This window comes from Pseudophryne corroboree, chromosome 8, assembly GCF_028390025.1.
Source record: "Pseudophryne corroboree isolate aPseCor3 chromosome 8, aPseCor3.hap2, whole genome shotgun sequence".
Taxonomy (NCBI): Eukaryota; Metazoa; Chordata; class Amphibia; order Anura; family Myobatrachidae; genus Pseudophryne; species Pseudophryne corroboree.
In genome coordinates, this window is record NC_086451.1 from 42966125 (window position 1) to 42988901 (window position 22777).

A 22777-nucleotide genomic window follows, 5' to 3' on the forward strand; every position below is an offset into this window, starting at 1 on the left:
CGTTCGCCCAGACACTCCCCCGTCTCTTCAGACACTCCTGCGTTTTTCCCAGAAACGCAAGCGTTTTTTCGCACACACCCATAAAACGGCCAGTTTCCGCCCAGAAACACCCACTTCCTGTCAATCACACTCCAATCACCAGAACGATGAAATTTCTTTGTTAGGCCGTGAGTAAAATACCAAACTTTTAAGCAAATTTACATTGCGCATGCGCAGTTTGCGGCTAATCGCAAAGTTGCGAAAAAAACTAACGAGCGAACAACTCGGAATGAGGGCCATAGTCTTAATTTCAATAGCACTGAATTGCTCCAAGGTGCCAATTCGATTGTTTTACCCCATTAGGGGGCACAAAACAGAGTAATTCAATTGTTGCTCCGTTTAGATGCCCAGTAGCCGCGGGGCTGACATTTCTTCTTGCAGCCTCCTGAGGTGCGAGAAGAAATGTGTGTTAAGTCGGCACTTTTGACACCAAGTCTGTCTGGATGTGACATGCGCAATGCCCATGGGCGCCCAACCATCAATTGAACTGTGATGATTATTTAGGCATCTAAACAGATTTCCAGATGCCCAAAACAATTGAGTCGGCCCTCATGTGTCTCTATGTACAGCACGATAGAAGTAGGTGCATGGTTTGGCTGTGGATTGATCGATCAACAGTAAGAAAGTAGACAGTCAATTGGTTGACACCAGATGGTCGACAATTAATAGTTCAACAGGGTTAAAAGGCCAAAAGATTTAAAGGTCAACATTCAAATGGTCGACACAAAGAAAGGTCGACACATGTTTTTTTTTTTTTTGCCTAACCCTCCCCCTGTGCCTAACCCTAACCTTCACACTAGTGCCTAACCCAAACCATCCCCTCCCTCAGTCTAACACTAACCCTCCCCCTAGTGCCTGACCCTAACTTACCTCCCTAGTATCTAACCCTAAAAGTCCCCTCCCGCAGCCTACCCCTCCTCTCCTGCGGCCTAACCCTCCCCCTAGTGCTTAACCCTATCCCTAATCCTCCCCAGGGTGCCTTAACCTAACCTTCCCCTCCGACAGCCTAACTGTAACCCTCCCCCAAGTGCCTAACCCTAAACCTAAGCCTAAAAATCATAAAAACTATGGGTCGACCTTTATTGTGTCAACCTTATTTGTGTCACAATTGCATGTCGACCTAATGTCATTGTTGACCTTTTGACCCTTTGAACCTATTTACTGTCCACCGTATGGTGCAGACCTATCGACTGTCGACTTTTTTTTACTGTCAATCTACCATCCGGATACCGCATGGTTCTGTATTCTTGCACATAAAGTGACCCTTCATATGCTGCTTTACACTGTCCAGAATGTTCGGACCTCAGTGATAAACTGTCAGGGCATCTGACTAGATCACTCCAAATGAAATATCTGCAGACGACTTAAGTCTAATTTAGTATAAAGGATGGTGAGGTTACTGTATTGAGTATGCTTTGTAAATAGCTAGATGCACAATAGATCACATGAAAGCACCAGTCGTACGAATTTCTTTCTTGGATGAAACAATTGTCATTTGTGGAAGCTCGGCTCTCCTCACCTGATGGAGAAGAAGCAGAGTTGGACTGGCCCACAGGGGTACCAGGGAAACCACCGGTAGGCCGCACTGCCTGAGTGCCCACTCCTTCCTCTAGGGATCAGGTTCCAGACTGTGCACTTGTATTATACATGGTAGATATGTTGCATTACACTGCACTAAACTATTGTGTATTTCAAGCCTCTGTGGAGGCTGGCCACACCCCCTTTGTAGGCTGGCCACACCCCTAAGTATGGGCCCCTATAACTGCATTCCCCCGGTGGGCCCTTCATGCCCCAGTCCGACACTGAGAAGAAGACAGCCTGGTTATTAAACAAAGAGTAAAATGGCAAATGGAAATTTGCAAGGTAGCCCTTCCTTATCTGATGGCAGCGATGATTCGACCTTGTCCTGTGGATTCTCCTTTTCTCCCATTCTAACTGTATTGTTTAAATAAAAGAAAAATAAAACCTAACTTTCGTCCCCGGCTATCATTAGGCCTACCTCTCCCCTGTACATTCCTTCATCCTGTAGCTTCTGCTGTTCCCTCCGTCCCCCTCCCTCCATGTCTTACATAGACAGAGCCCTGAGCTGCTGATGAAATACTCTCAGCAGTTTTCGTGCCTGTCTAACAGATTGGCTCTGAGTGTTACACCAAAGACCATCCATATTTATTAGCTACCTTTCCCGCTCTCCCTCCCTCTCTCTCACCCCCACCCTCCCTCCTCTGCTCTCCCTCCCTCCTTTCCAGCAATGCTGATGCTCAGAGATACTCGCAGGGAGAAATGCATGTACTGTATATGCGTTCTGCTGCATTCTGATTAGGCACAGGTAGCTCCAGAGCCATATGTGTATGCTCAGGGGGAGCATGAGAAGCCTACGTCTGCTGTCCTCCCTGAGGATCAGCACTCCAACACTTTAAGAAGGAGTCCCATTTTCTATAAGTATATATGTCCTGGTACCCCATTATCTTGGGTAGCAGCGGACGGCAGCCCTGGAGAAGAGACTACTTCATAGGGGGGAGGGGAGGAGAAGTGGCACCCCATTTCTGGAAGATGAGGGGGGCAGCTGCTGGTCTCATCCTCGCAATGCTAAGCCTCCCCCCTCTCTGTCATTCTCTGCCCCCCACGGATTACCTGGCCCCTTTGGATGGATAATTAAAGGGTTTTTTTACTTTTGATCTGGGTCCCCTACTACGCAGCTATTGGACCCAATAGAAGGGGAATTGAATACGCATCTCTGACTGGAAACCAGGCAAGATTGGGGGTGACCAGCCCCCCTTCCATCACAGACCTGCACCTTCTCCAAGCTAACATGGGATGTAACATGTGTGTGGTTCGGAAACCAGAGGAGCATTACAAAGTGATGCTGCAGGTAAGGGATACCTTTTTAAAAAAAAAATGGGGAAAAAAAAGCATGATAAGGGTTAATAGGTACGGGGAACGACGCAGCTTTGGTAAGAGAAAAGGACGGTAGAAGCATTAGAGGGAAAAGAATGTGGGTAACTGAGGCTAGGTAAAGGGAATGGGTGTGTGGGAGGAACGTTAGCAAAATATAAGCATGGGGAAGGGAATAACTCAAGAAGAGCAATGGGAATGAGTAGAAATATACACAAATTATAAACAATCAAAGATATAAAAATAAACAGGTGCTGGGTGGGTGTGGTAAACAGGGTGAAGGCTGTAAATAAGGGAATTTGGGAAGATATATGCTGGGAATATCCTCATCAATATCATGAAGGTTGTGTCATTTTATACTATAAACATGTATTTATAATGTCACAGACACATATACTCTAATAGTCATTATATTTCAGTTCTGCAACCAAACGCTTGCTTGCGCCCCCATACATTCTCACACTTTCATAGATACATACACGTGCGACAAAAAACCACTCACGTGTCCTGCACAACCACTCACTTTCGCACAAGGTTGGAATCGCTTGTAGACTTGTGTTTTGGTTGAGTTCAACACACGTACGGTATTTTGTTTTATCTCACGGATGTAGCCATGTTCTCACATACATAAATGTATGTATTTGCTTTTATTTGGGTATGTTATTATGCGTAGTTGATATTAATAAATCTCTATATGCTCTATGTGTAATTAATTGAATACAGTGTCTTCAATTAAAATTTCAATTTTCTTATCTGCCGTTAAATTCTATGTTTCTATAAAGAATTAAGGTTCAGAAAGGGTTTAGATTACCTAAAGGATAAAAAGGGGGCAGACTAGATGGGCCAAGTGGTTCTTATCTGCTGTCAAATTCTATGTTTCTATGTTTCTAATACTCATTGTGGTTAAATAAAAATTCTGTTATGACTATATGACTGTAAATGCATCCTTGGCACATGTTTATATGTTTAGTGACTATATATATATATATATATATATACTGTATGTAGGCGGAAATATATGTATAGCGGTATATTACTGATTGGGTATGAATACTGTATGCTGGTATTATTAAAGGATGAGTGAGAGTGGGCATAATGATTGGTTAATTAATTTAGTGGGTGGTCTGGGACTGGAATAGAAGCTGCAATATCTTCAGTCTCTAAGAGGGTATATCCCTGCTTTTACAAGATGTAATTGCCTTATATAAAGATACTCCAGCACAACCAGGACTAGATACATACTTTTGTTTTAAGTTCAAGTGTATTAACTCGTTTTAAACCCAACAACTCCCTTCCTCACTGCTCATCTGCTAACAATGGGATTATGGTTCTCATTCATTTGGAATCTTAACCTCATATTTGCAACACGATATCTATCACAAACAATTCATGCATCTGTCTGTAGCTCATTATACAATTTCTGCACCTTTATTGAAGCCCTAAATGGTGTACTAGATCCCGTCTATTTAAGTGGTTGTAGATGGGTTAAATTTGGACTCAAAGAATATCAGTATGCTGCTATCCCCTGTAGGGAACTTAGGGCAGTCCCAGTGTATCGCTTTATGATCCATTGTCCCTCAGTTTCTATTTTCTTTATCTGACCTTTCCCTTCCTTGATCCACCCCGGCCAAGCTCCTCTACTGCATGGTTCAGCACTTATTCCCACACCCAATAGCCATTTTGTTGTAATTTCCTCATTCACCTTTCATCACCATCCTTGCTTACATCCATCTCCTCACTACGCTTCTATGTTTATTTTACATTGTTCCTCTTCAGCAATATTTATACCCTTTGTGTATGTATGCAGTCATATGTCCTTTCTATTCTGTCTTTCTTTTCCATTCTCCTTCTCTTTCTCTCTTTCTCTTTCTCTCTCTCTCTCTTGCTCTCTCTGTCCCTGATCCTGCTGGTGAGGTTTTATAGTGGCAGTAAGGAGGGTTTTTATTATCCATTTAAAGCCACCTTAAATCTTCTCTGAGATTCCTCTGGCAAGAGCCTATAATAATGAATCTTGTGACTCCGGTCCCGGAGCACTGTGTGACTGGAATAGAAAGCTAGGTGAGGGACTTGTGAGCAAGATGAGAGAGAATCTGGAGAGGATGTTTGAAGTGTGACCGAGTATTATTACCTCACTGGATTACCAATTCTCTTTTTCCTGTTTTCAAAAAAATGCAAAATCATTCTAATATATATTTATACCCACATACCTGCTACTTCACAGTGTATCATATAGTCTAAGGTTAGTTTTTATTGGTCCATAACTGTCAATGTTGCTGCTATGGCAACAATAAATTTATATTTTGCTACAGTTTAAAATCATGGCTAGTATTGCAATCAAGCCCTGAGTAAAAATAGGTAGCATGCAACATTGGATCTATTCTCATGGTTTCATATATTGTAAATAGATTTCTTTGCAATGGAAAATATGGAAATTAAACACGTTGGAAGAAATTGTGATATATGATATACCGTACACAGAGTTTTGGGCCCTAGTCAACGACAAACAGGAAGTGTTCTCATTGCTTCCTGTTTACTGCTTCCTGCTTGCTCTAGGGGGAGATACATGACTGGAATCACTGTACCTCCGTAACAGGTCCCAGGTGCTCCAACCAAAAACATACAGTATATATATATAAATCGACTTTGCTGGGAAACTGTATGTAACATTCTACAGTGCTCACTCAAACTCAAATTTGTCACATTAACTGTACCACATTATAGAGTTTAGGTTTTTGACGCACTGTTGCGCAAAACATCCTACAGCTGTTTTAATGCATCTACCCACTACAATCAGTCTGGTGATTTTAATGGACTCAAAGGGAATCCCAATTTCCTGTTTGAAATAGAGGTGAACAAGATACAGTACTCTCAGTAGATCATCAGTACAAAAAAGCACCCAAAAACACAAGCTACAGGAAAAACCCTTTCTCTCTCCTGTTTTATATACATATTCTATTGCCAACGCCTTAATTCCCAATACCTTTCCCATTGCAAAACTTACATAGATTGCTGCCATAGAAACCGTCATATAAATACTTCAAAGAGGGAAGTCCGTTATAGAATTAAAGAAATGTTTACACGGTTGGGATTGATCTGAAAGATCTTAGCAATATGGAGTTTAACTTGCATATATGACAGTCTATTATAGACCTATAATAATCCGTGCTTTATAGATTATTTAAACTGTAACAGTCAAACAATAGACATAAAGTGAGCTATAATTCCAGGCTGCTGAAAAACTCTGCACTGTTATCATAAAACAGCTCTGCCTATTAGTGCCATAAAACCATACAAATAAATCTAATTAAAGAATTTTTTTTTTTTAAATGTTAAAGTATTTTTAAAAACAGTGTTGAGTAAAGTAGCTCGGGAATTTGTGAGTTCTTTGTGCATAAGGAAGAATCGTCTTTTGTGTGCCAAAATGTTCGTTTCAGGTGTTAATCAAACAATGGAAGACCTATAATGGAAAGATTAGACATGGGTGTATGAATAATAGAACCCTATTATATACTGTATTGTATGGATCCTATCCTTACAGCAGTTTCTTCTGCCTTCGGAGAAAATCCCATTGCAGTACCCAGGGAGCTATCCGCAGTGCTGAAACCGAGTAACAATAGGGATGCTTGCAGAACTCTCCTCTACTGTCATCTTTTTGCTTAGCAACACATTATAATCCTATAGAACATAAAAGGTTAAGTTACTAAATGCCCTGCTGGGGACACACCGCTGTTGCTATTTTAACTGTAAAACAATAACTTAATTCTTTAATTAAGAGGTGTGCGCTTACTGCTAATGGTATTACTCCTGAATCATTGAAGGCTGTGTAATATTTAAGGTGGTTTATCTAGATAACAAAATGCCTCAGCCTGGTGTAGTGAGACCACATACCAATTCTAATTACAGTATTCACAAAACTTCAGAAGTATTCATTTATCTAATATATCATTTCCCAAATGTTTATTTCTACAGCTTAGAGCATGCACTAAATAATTTGTCCAACTACTACTGGTTATGTATACAATGTTACAACTCATGTACTGTGTGTGTGTGTGTGTGTGTGTGTGTGTGTGTGTGTGTGTGTGTGTGTGTAAAGTATGTATGCGTACTATATATATATATATATATATTTATATATACTGGTTTCTGCTGGAAAATAGCACTATATATATATATATTATCTATCTATCTATCTATCTATCTATCTATCTATCTATCTATCTATCTATCTATCTATCTATCTATCTATATATATAGTGCTATTTTCTAGCAGAAACCAGTATATGTATATATATATATATATATATATATATATATAGTACACATACATACTTTGCACACACACACACACACACACACACACACACACACACACACACACACACACACATATCCACTCACAGAGGAAATTCTTTCCTCTGTCTGAATACAGATGGAATTGTTTTGACAGCAAGGCTAAATGCTGATGGAATACGTATATATAACTGACTGTCAGAGGTGACATGTGAGTGAGAATTAGTGCTAGTAAATGACAAGTAGAGTGCTTGCACAGATAACAACACAATCAGCATGATACACATTAAGTCACAATTCAAGAGAGAAAAAATACAAGTAGCACTATTGTAAAAAAAATTATATATATATATATATATATATATATATATATATATAAAGAATCCTTGTTCCTTGTGTCAAGACTACACACTGAAATGTATTTTATTTATTTAAAGATGTGGTAAAAGAAAAACTAGCTGTATAGGGCTATGCTTCTACTGTTTGGAGGGTGTGAAGAAGTTGTATATAAAATATTGCTTGTTAACTCACAACTATCAGGGAGATAATTTTTCCAACCCATCGATTTGATAACTGAGGCATTTAACATCTGGAATCTAAGGAAATTGCCTAAGTAGTCTTGCTCATGGGTGAGCTCTGATTTCAGCATGCAAAAAAAATTGTGATCATTTTTTTTTAAATGGAAGTATAGCAGCAATGTGTGACATTTATAGCAGCAATGTGTGACATTTGAAGCATATTTTTTTATTTTTTTTTTTGCAATTCTATGCAAAAGGTATAACATACAATATTCATTTTTTTTTTTGTATGTGAATAAAATATATGTATGTCATTGAAAATGGAATTCTGAAACGTAAGTAAGTTCTCTGCTCTGGGTTCTAAGACTATCTTTCCTGATCTACAAATATATCATTCCTCACATTCACACAAACAAAAAACATTCAAATAACTTCTGTGATAAAAAGAAATAATGTTTAGAAAAGTACAGATAGAATGAGTTTAATCTGAGACAAATGATGCAACATGAGGACAGTGAGATAATGAGGATTGTTGAGCTCCTCCCATTTATATATATAGTGTGTGTGTGTGTGTGTGTGTGTGTGTGTGTGTGTGTGTGTGTGGTGGGCCAGAGTGGCCTCAGCATGAAGTGCTCTGCAACCGTTGTCATGTCATTTGGCTTCAGTTCTTTATCATCTACCTTTTGTATTAATAATTTATAATAACATTATCTTTTTTTATATCAATCCAGGGACATACTATGGTTGATTTGATATACTGTATCTCTTCTAAAAACATTCAGCAATAACTACTGGCATGTATTAAAATGCAGAGCCCACATATATTTATTAAAGGATAAGGAGCTAGGTAAAGTAAGATCAATACATTAACAAACATCTTAGTTATCTTCTCTCCCCAGTATGTTGGGTCCCATGATCAATCTCAGAGGTTCTCAAACTCGGTCCTCGGGAGCCCACACAGTGCATGTTTTGCAGGTAACCCAGCAGGTGCACAGGTGTATTAATTACTCACTGACACATTTTAAAAGGTCCACAGGTGGAGCTAATTATTTCACTTGCGATTCTGTGAGGAGACCTGCAAAACATGCACTGTGTGTGCCCCAGAGGACCGAGTTTGAGAACCTCTGATCAATCTAATGGTCAGAGGCATTCTCTAATGGTCAGAGCAGCAGATCCTCTAATGGCCAGAGCAGGAGATCCTCTAACGGTCAGAGCAGGAGATCCTCTAACGGTCAGAGCGTGAGATCCTCTAACGGTCAGAGCGTGAGATCATCTAACGATCAGAGTAGGAGATCCTCTAATGGTCAGAGCAGGAGATCCTGTAATGGTAAGAGCAGGAGATCCTCTAACGGTCAGAGCAGGAGATCCTCTAACGGTCAGAGCAGGAGATCCTCTGATAGTCAGAGTAGGAGATCCTCCATGGTCAGAGCAGAAGGTCCTCTAATGGTCGGAGCAGGAGGTCCTCTAATGATCAGAGCAGGAGATCCTCCAACAATCAGAGCAGTAGATCCTCTAACGGTCAGAGCAGGAGATCCTCTAATGGTCAGAGCAGGAGATCCTCTAACGGTCAGAGCGTGAGATCCTCTAACGGTCAGAGCGTGAGATCATCTAACGGTCAGAGTAGGAGATCCTCTAACGGTCAGAGCAGGAGATCCTGTAACGGTAAGAGCAGGAGATCCTCTAATGGTCAGAGCAGAAGATCCTCTAACGGTCAGAGCAGGAGATCCTCTAACGGTCAGAGCAGGAGATCCTCTAACAGTCAGAGCAGGAGATCCTCTGATAGTCAGAGTAGGAGATCCTCCATGGTCAGAGCAGAAGGTCCTCTAATGGTCAGAGCAGGAGGTCCTCTAATGATCAGAGCAGGAGATCCTCCAACAATCAGAGCAGTAGATCCTCTAATGGTCAGAGCAGGAGATCCTCTAATGGTCATAGCAGGAGATCCTCTAACGGTCAGAGCGTGAGATCCTCTAACGGTCAGAGCATGAGATCATCTAACGGTCAGAGTAGGATATCCTCTAACAGTCAGAGCAGGAGATCCTGTAATGGTAAGAGCAGGAGATCCTCTAATGGTCAGAGCAGGAGATCCTCTAACGGTCAGAGCAGTAGATCCTCTAACGGTCAGAGCAGGAGATCCTCTAACAGTCAGAGCAGGAGATCCTCTGATAGTCAGAGTAGGAGATCCTCCATGGTCAGAGCAGAAGGTCCTCTAATGGTTGGAGCAGGAGGTCCTCTAATGATCAGAGCAGGAGGTCCTCTAACAATCAGAGCAGTAGGTCAGAGCAGCAGATCCTCTAACGGTCAGAGCAGAAGATACTCGAATGATCAGAGAAGGAAGACTTCTAACAATCAGAGCTTGAGTTCCTCTGATGGTCAGAGAAGTAGATTGTCTAACGATCAGAGCAGGAGATCCTCTAACAGACAGAGCAGGAGATCCTCTAATGATCAGAGCAGGAGATTCTCTCATAATCAGAGCAGGAGATCCTCTAGTGATCAGAGCAGAAGATCCTCTAACAGTCACAGCAGGAGACCCTAAAATGGTCAGAACAGGAGGTCCTTTAACAATCAGAGCTGGAGATCCTCAAATGGTTAGAGAAGGAGATCCTCTAATGGTCAGAGAAGGAGATCCTCTAATGGCCAGAGCAGGAGATCCTCTAATAGTGATAGAAGGAGATCCTCTAATGGTCAGAGCAGGAGATAATATAAAAGCTACAGCATGAGATCCTTTACTAGTCAGAGCAGACTAACTACAGGCCAGAAAATGAGATTACTCCTGCATACTATGGCTTTCTGCTTAACACTAATCCAAAATATAGTTCTAGTTGGGTTTAATTTTGGTCAAACGTGTATCCATTAACTTACGTGGGACTGCATGTTTTTTACTCAGTCAAGGTGAAATCAGCTTTGGACTCCATCTAGAACGCTCTAACCATTGGTGAGTTGCAGCAGATGCAAGTGATAGGATATTGTCAGTTGCAGAGTGGGCGTAGCTCTTTAGTTCCTAATGGTGTTTGGTTTATATGTTTTTGCAAATAGATACATGAGTCGTTCAATTCCAAACTAATATCAATCAGTTATCTGCCTGAGAGTTCAACATACATACTATACACACGTGAAACATAGCACGCTACAAGGATCAGTGGGAAAGTACCATGCAATTTTTCATTTACATGAACCCACATCTGACAGAGTATAAATAGCACGTACAATATAGTCACTTTGTGTAAATCTGGTTATTCTGTCTTTCAAACAATAATTATCTGGTTATTCTAGTAGAATCTGGACAATAAATGCAAATATCAGATTATTTTGCTAGCTGTTATTACATATTAGCACGTTTGCACTTTGTTGGTAAATAACCTTGAGGTCGATCAAAGCTGATAAATATAACAATTTCCCATAACGCCGCTCCGTTCCCCGACCGACTGCTACAAATAAAAACAATCTTTATTACAGCTGATCACCATATTAATAAGAAAATAATCACTCAATTAACTGAATACTCATCAACCAAGTAGAGTATTAAACGATTCCCACATGGAAACACCAGTAACTCAGTCTCAGAAATCAATTAAAATGTCTTGAAAATTAGTGAATTTCAAACCACTTCTCTACGACCCCCAACAGGCCAAAACTTATTGATATCTCCAATTGATCACACACGAGTCAATCATAGGTCAAACAGAGGGTCGGATCATTTGATTGAGTCATGTTGGCTTCGTGTCTCGATACTTTTAGACAGATGTTTTCACGACAAATCAACATCACTCTGCACAAGCTATGGCAACAAGCTACATTCTATATATTTTACAAATAGATTTTAATAGTTATTGAAATGTAATTCAACTTTAATAAAACTCATTTATTTGTATATTTTTTTTAATGTACTGACCCTATTAATATGAACTACATATTAAACACTATAAATACATTTCTTCTACATTCACTTTCTTCTCTCCATGTTGATCATCTTATAAGCGCATGTGACATATTCATGGCTATCCATGAACGTGTGAACATCACATGTCCTTGACAGGACATTCTCACTGGAAGTGGACCAGTGTCATAGGGCCACTGGCAACCAATCAGCAGCTACCTCTCATTTTAAAGAATGCTATGGAATTTATAGATAGGTTATAGAATTGATAAATGTTACTTTGATGCTAATAGGTCACAATGAGCCACTTCTTCAATCTTATCGCTGCTTTATACATCAACCCTGTGTACCTGGAAAACTTTTCTTCTAAACCATCCTACTGGAAGGTGGTCTGGCAGTTCTTAATTCAGGTTACAGGCTGCAGACTATAGGGTTGGGGGTGTATCAAACCTTGTAGAGAGATAACATGGAGAGAGATAAAATACCAAGCAATCAGCTCCTAACTGCAATGTTACAGGCTGTGGGGTCTGCTCGTGAAGCAGTGAAAAGAGTGGAGAAGTGAGCCAGTGGAGAAGTAGCCCATGGCAACCAATCAACTGCTACGTATAATGTTATGGAATGCACTTGATAAATGTTACTTCAAAGCTGATTTGTTGCCATAGTAGGCAATTTCTCCATTCTTTTCACTGCTTCATGAATAGACCCCTGAATATGAAAAATTACAGTTGCTACTTTGGGGCAGATGCATTAACCTGGAGATGATATAAGGAAGTGATAACCCAGTGATATGTGCAAGGTGATAAATGCACCAGCCAATCGGCTCCTAACTGTTAATTTACATATTGGAGCTGATTGGCTGGTTCGTTTATCACCTTGCACATAGCACTGGTTTATCACTTCCTTATGCCTTCTCTGGATTAATACATCTGCCCCATTATCTCTTTCCCCTCCCAGTGGCAAACTCAGGATTTTTAGAGGGGGGTTCCCAAATGCAATCCACAATAGCCCACTCTGCGGAACATTGGAGCAAGTGCGGGAGTCTTGGGGAACAGTAGAACCTAGTACCGACCTTGGACATTAATGTACACATTAATCTTTTTATACATTGGATACTGTATGGATTACACTATTAATATTTAACACTATAGTCTATAGCACAGGTTCTCAAACTCGGTCCTAAGGACCCCACACAGTGCATGTTTTGCAGGTCTCCTCACAAAATCACAAGTGAAATAATTAGCTCCACCTGTGGACCTTTTAAAATGTGTCAGTGAGTAATTAATACACCTGTGCACCTGCTGGGTTACCTGCAAAACATGCACTGTGTGGGGTCCTGAGGACCGAGTTTGAGAACCTATGGTCTATAGTATAGGCTATATCAAACATATTTAACTAATATAAATAAAATAAATGGGCAGTAAAAGATTAAACATCCCATAACGAATAAATATACAAACATTAGAGAACCAGTAGGAGACAGAACTGCACTTTCTAAGCACACATTCTCCCACCTCATGGTAAGGCTCCTGTCTCTTCTTCCTGGCAGCTGCTCTCTGGTCCAGTGCACTGATTGAGGACTCAGATCCACACACACAGCAAACTTGGTAGAAGAAGCTGCTACCACTTGCTGTTGCTGTTATAATTTGAACTGCTGTCCAAGAGGAGGGGGTTTCTGGGCATCCGGAAACCCCCCCTGTGTTTGCCTATGACTCCAGTGCTAGATATATCTCCACCAGGGACTTAAAACTCATATGCAGAAAATAAATTAAGTTTATGTAATGTCCTCTGTGGATATGCCAAACTGTCCTGCCTTCAAGTTCCACCAATGAAAACAATTACAATGTAACTCTCAAAAATATCAACAGAAAAACAACACATGGGGGGTCATTCCGAGTTGATCGCTCGCTAGCTAGTTTTAGCAGCCGTGCAAACGCTATGCTGCCGCCCACTGGGGAGTGTATTTTAGCTTAGCAGAAGTGTGAACGCCTGTGCAGGCGATATCTGCAAAAACAGTTTGTGCAGTTTCAGAGTAACTCTGAAACTACTCAGCGCTTGCAATCACTTCAGCCTATTCGTGTCCGGATTTATGTCATACACCCGCCCAGCGAACGCCCAGCCACGCCTGCATTTTTTCAGACACGCCTGCGTTTTTGCAGACACTCCCTGAAAACGGTCAGTTGACACCCAGAAACGCTCCCTTCCTGTCAATCTTCTTGCGGCCGTCAGTGCAACTGAAAACTTCGCTAGAACCTGTGCAAAACAACAAATGCCTTTGTACCCGTACGTCGCGCGTGCGCATTGTGGTGCATGCGCAGAAATGCCGGTTTTTAGCCTGATCGCTGCGCTGCGAACAACGGCAGCTAGCGATCAACTCGGAATGACCCCCATGGTACCTAAAAATCATCAGGGGCAAAACCTAAAACAGCCATGCACAACCTGCGGCCCAAGGCCCTTGTCCTTGTTATATGTGGCCCTAGTGGGAGCTCCAGACAGTGCAGCCTCCACCTTGAGGGTGTTTATTTTTTTCTGTTCCTTATAAAGAGTCTTCTTTACCATTTAGTCTCTGTACCCGATGTGGGGAAAAGTAAGGAAATTACTCATTCTCAGCAGAGAAGTGCCTGTCACATGCAGCCAGGGGACCAATCAGATTAGCTGCCGTGCAGAGAAGTGGCCGCAGAGCTCTTAGCGGGATATGTAATCAGCAGTGAAAAGGTGGAGAAGTGAGCCAGTGGAGCAGTTGCCCATGGCAACCAATCAGCACTGAAGTAACATTTATCATTTGCATACTATAAAATGATACAGAGCAGCTGATTGGTTGCCATGGGCAACTTCTCCACTGGCTTACTTCTCCACTCTTTTCACTGCTTAGTACATCTCCCCTGTAGTCAGTGGTGCAAGTAGAAAAAATGTCTTACAGGTACTGTGTGCGCGCACCAAAAAATGGGTGTGGCCAAATGTCATATGGGGCATGGTCAATGAAAATGTGGGCATGATACACATATGGGGGAGGGGCAGATACACATATGACCCCCACAGTGCCAGATACACGTTGCCCCACAGTGCCAGATACACGTTGCCCCACAGTGCCAGATACACGTTGCCCCACAGTGCCAGATACACCAATGCCCCACAGTGCCAGATACACGAATGCCCCACAGTGCCAGATACACGAATGCCCCACAGTGCCAGATATACATTGCCCCCCACAGTGCCAGGTATTCATGAAGCAGCCCCCCCCCCCTTTCCCCTGCTCACCGCTGCTGCTTTCCTGTCTCCCGTGTGTGACGGGTGGAGAGCGCAGCCTGCGCCTCTCCTTCCCCTCAGTCTCCGGCAGGTGAGTTCAATTCAGCGCCGATCCGTGAGCCAATCAAAGCTCCGCAAGCTCTGATTGGCTCACGGGCGGCGCTGATTTGAATGAAGACATTGAGGGGAAGGAGAGGCGCAGGCTGCGCTCTCCTCCCCTCACATCAGCGGTAGCGAGCGGCGGTCCGTCGGTGTGGGTACTGTGTACCCACGGCGAAATTCTTAAGGGTACGCTGTACCCACCCATACCCGCATACTTGCACCGCTGCCTGTAGTCTAGATAATATAATCGTTATATTGAGAGAAGTTTTTTCCCACTCACTGCTCCAATTCAATTCTGACAGACTGAGCCATGGCTTCTAGCCCAGGTAAATATATTGGGGGTGATTCCGAGTTGTTCGCTCGCTAGCTGCTTTTAGCAGCATTGCACATGCTAAGCCGCCGCCCTCTGGGAGTGTATCTTAGCATAGCAGATGTGCGAACAAAAGATTAGCAGAATTGCGAATAGAAATTTCTTAGCAGTTTCTGAGTAGCTCCAGACTTACTCCTACACTGCGACCAGCTCAGTCCTTTTTGTTCCTGGTTTGACGTCACAAACACACTCAGCGTTTACCCAACCACTCCCCCGTTTCTCCAGCCACTCCTGCGTTTTGCAACTCGAACGCCTGCGTTTTTCCGCACACTCCCATAAAACGGCCAGTTTCCGCCCAGAAACACCCACTTCCTGTCAATTACACTACGATCAGCACAGCGATGAAAAAGCTTTGTTATGCCGTGAGTAAAATACCTAACTTTTGTGTAAAATAACTAAGCGCATGCGCTCTGCGAACCTTGCGCATGCGCAGTAGCGACTAATTGCAGTATAGCCAAAATCGGCAACGAGCGAACAACTCGGAATGACCCCCATTGTTTTAATGGATCTCCACACTTCATCACTAAGTTATGATACATTGCATTATGAAAAAGGACATGAATTTAACAATGGTTTTTATTTAAAACAAAAGTAAAGGAATTACAGAGAGTTATTTAACTAACAGATAACAACAAATGTCTGGTTTCTGTAGCATTTTAGATAGGTTTGTATAATTTATTTTCAGTCCTGTTGGGACTGTGAGTAAGTAAGGGTGGGTTATACGTTAATGGTACCATTGATGGATAACCTCAATGGTAGAAAACCAAACCTGTATGGTTTTGCCCATCGATGGTCACCCTTATTTAAATATCGAGTGAGTCGCAGGCCAATTAGGGCCCAGGCCATGGCTTCGTGGGTGTTGGGGGTGGAGCTATGCTCCGTGTCCCTGACACCCTGGAGACAAAAATATTTGATGGCTCTTTTATCATTGATGGCGGGAAACCATCTGGTTCTCCCCAATCAATGGTAAAAGTAGTTAACATCGGTCATAGACCATCAATGATTTCGAATCATCGATGGCCGATGGCCTTCCCTAAATGTGAATGCAGTTTTTTGGTGTTAAGCAGAGTACTGTACACACCAGCTTTTGTAATTCAGGCAATGGCCCGTCTAGTGGCTAAACCAGGCAATGTGGTTTATTTTGCACAAGTAAAGGTACAGCCGTACTCACTGTCGGGTTATCAGATTAAGTGGAGCATGTAGCCAATCAGGAGTGTAGACAGCTCATCAGCCGGTGAATGTTGCTTGTCTCAGGTAGCAGTATAGGGTTCTAGTGGCAATAGCTGGGTAAAGTTTGATAAAGCAGATTATCTTTACAGGAATAAAAGCTATACCTTAAACACACCGTAAATACACTTTAAACCTTTAGCTGCTGCGGCCGCTATACTTAATTCACACTCTACGCACCTTTTACGCTATTAGCGTACAGAGTACCGTACAGTGTACGGACTTTGCGTACACACGCCGCGCTGACGGTACAAAGTACTCACTGCGCGTACACACCCAGAGATACACTTTAAACCTTCTACAGCAATGCTATGCAATAATAATACACTTTAAACCTTAGCAGGGCAATGAGGACACGACACCAATTATGATTTTACCGCTGGGTTCCGACACCACAGTGGATTATTTCTGAAAGGGGGTTTACAATACAAATTATACGCTACAATACAAGACAATATATAACAGAATAATGGCTACAGTCAATGTACATACGTGAGTATATTCGCGTGCACTTCCTGGACCGGTCCTCCATCATCAAATAGATAACGTTGTGAGTCTTGTGTGTGGCCGGGCTGCAGCAGGCTTTATTTATACAATTCTTCCAAAAGCAATACAATGGATACTGTAATCCCTTTGTCCATTGGACACAGGAATGCACTTTTACAGTACAGGAGAGGTCATAGGTTGATTTGAAAAGGTAGGCGATGTCTTTCTCATCTGCTCTTGTGGGTGGTCTCCTCTGGATTCCCGCCGCATACATAATATACAGTAAATACAGTTTATATCTATATTCTGCTTCTGCACATAACTATCCGCAGGAACATGCGATCTTCTGCAGACCAACACCGAAATGTTACCCTTAAAATACCCTACAGCTGGATACCAAATACCACCTTATAACCTTAGTCTGTCCCCTCTTATCCTGTAAAGGTGAATCCCTTTGTTCTGCAACCATTTAAACAGCTATAACTTTCTGATGTGGTGCAAGGGGACTGTGTACATTGTGCACTATTTGGATTAAATATGTAATGTGTTTTGATGGCTCTCCATGCGTACATAAACTCTGCCGTAAATACCCATACCACGCGCCGATGCGCAGGACCGCGGGAGCGACCATACGCAAATTGCAGATATGTGCACGCACGGCAGAACAAGTGCACGCGCAGTGGGCATGTGTGTGTAGTTTGTACGTGATGTGTGTACTGCAATATTTTTCGACTTTGACAAGTTGCAGGTCTCCGGAGCTAAGAGAAGGACAGCGGTCCTCCGCCGAATCAAACACAGTGACTAAATAGCGCTGTATATGCTAAGATACACTGTTGGTGGCCATCTTGGTCAAAGCATGAAGCATCCCTAGAGAAGCCATGTTGTTGAAGATTCCTCTTCTAACAATTCCCATATAGAGTTAGACTGGAAATTTTAAGCAAACTTTGTTTGCCACATTCATTTCTGAAGCAAAAACGTTTTTTTTTGTTTGTTTGTTTTGTTTTAAATCTCCCTAAATCTAATATCACAGGTAGTGCAATTCTTTTTTTTTTAAGAGCATCTGTTTGATGGCACCATTGACGTGTTTTTGAAAAATAACATTTAGGAGCTGATTCGTTGGTACTTTAACTGTGTACACTTTTAAGGTAGATTATAGCCATGCTAAATGTGTGAATATTAAACTTTAAAAATCCAATTTTTACCAGTTATTTATTGTTTACTCTATTTAATCAACATAAAATAAAGATATGATTATTCTAGCAAGCTATTTAAAGAAAATGTTACCTCTGCTAATTAAAAAAATTATACAAATTCACATGTTGTTAACAATCTTTAAATGGCAGTGAGGAGAGGCGTGTGTGAAAGGACCAACCACAAGCTGCCACCTCTTGATTGTGGCTCATGATTGGTCCTTCCACTTACGGGGTGTAAGTGGGAGGACCAATCATGACCACCCCTGCACTGCATCCTGGGATCGATTATTGATATGAAACATAAAACTGAGCATAGTGAAAACATTCAATCTTTATGACTGAATTGCTGGCTTGTTCTTCATGCATTGCTGTCATAAGGCTTTCAGCTTTATCTGAAAAGAACCCAATAAAGGGGATTCAGCTCTTATACCAATAGATTAGGAAGTTTAATTAAATGACATAAACTAAGCATGCTACAAAGTACTATTCCGCTCCCTCCTGAAGTCTGTGTTCTTGGCATTTGCTCATTATTCCAGCTAACGTAGGTGTGATCATGCAGTTCCGAGGTTAATTGTTTCAGTAATTAACTGTAGCCAATACAGCAGCTATACATCACAGACGTACAGTGTTTGCATTTGTTGTCGACCGTAGTTGTCTTCATAAGCTATAAAAATCTTTCTTTGTCACCGTTCTCCACTACCCCCCCCCCTCACCCCTACCCCCGCTGTATTCTTTGTACTCTTTCCTTATAATGTCTTCATTACTCTTTAACGAATCAGCCAGTGCCTTACCCCATCCTCTTCTTTCCAGCTCTCCCCCCCCCCCCGCTCCCTCTTTCTCTTTCCTTCCCCCAATTCCCTCCCTCACTGCAGTGACACAGAGCGCTGCATTCTAAAGCTGCAAAACTACCGCACTCCTCCTGCCCTTTGCAGGTTAATATCTGTTTTTATGCATTCTAAGCCATTCCGCTAGAAATAGCAGGCGCTTTCTGGAATAATCTGAGCTTTAAAAAATAAATAAAAATAAAGGACGTCTCAACATCAGCCCTTGATAACTCATTCATTGTGGGAGTCAGTGCTGTTTCCGTGTTCTGATTGATCTGGGGTGAATGAAGCACTTTTGGAAGGTGTCATTTGGCAACCTAGGGGTTAACAGCATGCTTCAAGCGCCACAAGATAAACTATATGTGCACCTATTGTAGATATGTAGTGATGGTCACATAAAACGTTCTATGTAACATACATCATGTCTTGGGTGAGAGGTGGATTTGCAATGCATTAACTGTGGTTAAGTGAGATAGTGAATTTATCTTGGAGTGACATTATTGCAACCATAATGTGAGGCTGTAGGGCACGGTAAAGACAAAAGACCTGTGTATATACAGTGTTTTTATTGTCACCTGTCCTTTGGTGACAAATATGTGGAATAACCTGTCTCAAAATATAATTATATACATTTTTATTTCTATAGCACTGCCACTTATTCAGCACTATGCAAAGATTATTTGTCATCCACACAGTTCCTGCCACCGCACTTCCCCGGCCTAATCCTGATAAATTTGTTGGATGAGCTGTTTGGCGCCGGTACACTCTACGTCTGTCACCGGGTGCAAGAATATCCAATTAGGACTTTAACAAGTCTTCTCTTGGCTGCATTCGCCATATCCGGCCTTGCTGTGGGGCTCATTCCTTTTGCGGTCTTACTGCTGGATGTCTGCTCTTTAATAATTCCCAACTGTTGTTCATTTCGGGGCTAACCGGGTTGAGTTCGGGTGGCCGACAGTTGGGAGAACGGCAGTCACCATACCGAGTCGGGATCCCGGCTGTTAGATGGCCGGCGAGGAGAGTGGGGGTGAACGCTAAGACCACCAGTCACATGACCGCATCCCGGCTAACATCTTGACATGATTTCCTATTTAAGTTGACATTTCTTCCTTAACCTTGCTAGTTCATTATGGCGTAAACCCAGATATTAAGCCCATGGGGTCAGCCTGTTCTATTATGTATTTGGCTATTATCATCTTCTCTGCCGTCTTAGGGCTTAATTCAGAGATATATGCAATCCTGATGGTTTACATACAGTTCATTTCCAATGTTTGTTGATCTATGCATGAGCAGGACCCGTTTGGAAACATGTGCATCTACGACAGTCGTAGTGTCTATCTACGACAGTCGTAGTGGCGACCAGCATTACGGGAAACAGGGGGCGTGTTTGCCCCATTTTCAGGGCATACTGAGGCCAGTGTTGATACATCTATGGGCTGTATTTAATAAGTATCGGAAGCTGCCGTCTTGTCGGAAAGACAGCAGCTTCCGACAGATTTGGTCGGAAGGGGTTCCAAACTATTCACTTGGGCCCCGTTTTTTCCAACAAATCGGGAAATACGACTTGCCGGAAGCCTGTCGGAATACACGTGGATCCTTGTCTTTAGCTGCCGAGACGCATGTATTGTCGGAAGCACGGCCAAACCCGACAGGTTTCCAACAATGTCAAACCGAGTAAAAGAAAAAATTGGATTGGCAGTGTTGGGAACGGGCCAAACCTCTCGGGTTTGGCCGCGGCACTGAATACTGACCTGTCGGATCCTTTCCATCAGAAAGGGTCTGACAGGTATTGAATATAGCCCTATGTAGTCAAAAGTGATTGGGCACTGACAGCAAATAGATTAATGAGAATTTATTGATGTCAGTACTTTGTAGATCCACCACGTGCAGCGATTACTGCAGACACCCTTCTTGGCAAACTGCCCACAAGTTCCTGGACCAACTGCGATACTGAAGCAGGTCGAGTCGGTCTAGAATGCACCTGTCGCTCCAATTTGTCTCAGTGGTTCTCAGAGGGGGTAAGAGCTGGACTTTGAGCTGGCCAGTCCATCCGGGTTTACTGAATTTTTTGTATACCAGTCCAGCGTTACCTTGGAAACATTTTCCAGGGATATCTGCACATTTCAAGTATACCCGAATGCTGTAGCCCAGCATTTTTTATCACAAAATCAGCCCCCTATGGAGGTTGCTAAATTGCCAGATTTACTAAGCTCCAAGTGTTTGGCTCCGGAAACTAGCGTCATCTTCAGTTGGCATTAGCCCAAAGCAAGAAGGCTGTGGGCAACTTCGGGTATCCAGAGCATGTTCAAAATGCTGCTGCTTCCCGATCTTTGCCAGGGTGGGCACCTATCAGAGCCTGTGTCTTGGCATGAAAATAATGGTAAATCCATAAAAAAATGTATATCTTCGCTTTGTGAATTTTCATAAATTTTCTCCACAACTGTGTTAAAAATACGGATTGTGATAAATAGGCCTGGATCTCAAAAGAATTATGGTCTATGTATGTTGCAGCCCAGAGTTTGAAGTTTGAGAACAGCAGTTGGTGGGATAAGGTACAGTAACACGGAAAACACCACGCTGGTTTAGCATTTATTAATATTGACACTGTAAATCTGGGATGTAGTCAGGATCCCAGCGGATCCTAGAGTTAGAACTAGTGTTAGTTATAGGCAGAGCCGGATTACAGGGGGGGTCACAGGGGGTAAGTACCCTGGGCACCCTCAATCTAAGAGGACCCCCTGCCGCACACCACAGGTCGGATCTTAACCACTGATCTGCAGTGCTGCAACAGTGCCGCACCGGAAGTGGGGGGCCTAGGAGATCAGTAACCCCAGGTCCTCTGTGTCATGGGGTTCCCCACTGGAGCTGCTGCACGGGGACGAACTCTGCTTCTCCATCAAATATATAAGAAGCCGAGGTGATGAGTTGCTGCTGGTATAGGGGAAAGAGGGAAGGAGTGGCAACATAATCATTTACTACATATAATAGAGTGGTATGTTGATATGCATATCCCTATAGAGAGATATCTATACACATAAATATCTATATAGCTATATCTATCTATATATACGACCTGCACTGCTGCCATTCATGGAGGTGCAGGAAGAGGAGGCACACATACAGCGGGTGCCACAATGCCAGGGGGGCGGTGCTGATATGAGGGCCCCCTCTCTTAGGTGCCCCCCAGGGCCCGCCAAAGGCTTACTCTGGCCCTGGTTATAGCGTTAGGCACTAGGGGGAGGGTTGGGGTTAGGCACTAGGGGGAGGGTTAGGCATTAGGGGGAGGGTTAGGCTGTGGGGGGGGGGGGTAGGGATAGGCTATGGGAGGGGATGGTTAGGCTGTGGGAGAGAATAGTCAGGGTTCTTCTGCAGGAGGAGTGGGATAAGGGTAGGGTTACGTTTAAAATACTCACCGTTATCTATCTGCATTCTGGGCATTGGGATTACACCATGTTAGAAAAGAGCCATGATTTTAAATTTTGACACCTGTGTTCTAACATAGAGGCTTTCAGGGCTTCTGTGATATGCACAGCGGGGTTAGTTAGTCAGGGAGACAAGTGCTCAGCAGCAGCAAACTGCCTGTCTGTTGTATTCAGCTCAGTCATATTCTATCTGTTATTATTATTTATCTCTACATATACAGATGTGTCCTCTTGCAGCTAGGGCTAAATGTAATAGACTGCGGGATTTCCTGCCAGTCTGGATGGATTTTTAAGGCG

At 42.6% G+C, this 22777-nt stretch overlaps 1 protein-coding gene across 2 annotated transcripts in view; it reads left to right on the forward strand.

Annotated features, from left to right (window-relative positions):
• The first annotated feature begins 2290 nt into the window (after window positions 1–2290).
• PDZD4 (PDZ domain containing 4) overlaps window positions 2291–22777 on the forward strand; it is a 271045-nt gene continuing 250558 nt past the window's right edge. For both annotated transcript variants that reach the window (XM_063936293.1, XM_063936294.1), the window contains exon 1: window positions 2291–2908. In XM_063936293.1, coding sequence (XP_063792363.1) covers window positions 2849–2908 — 60 coding nt within the window. In that variant the 5' untranslated portion in view covers window positions 2291–2848. The remainder of the gene's footprint in view (window positions 2909–22777) is intronic.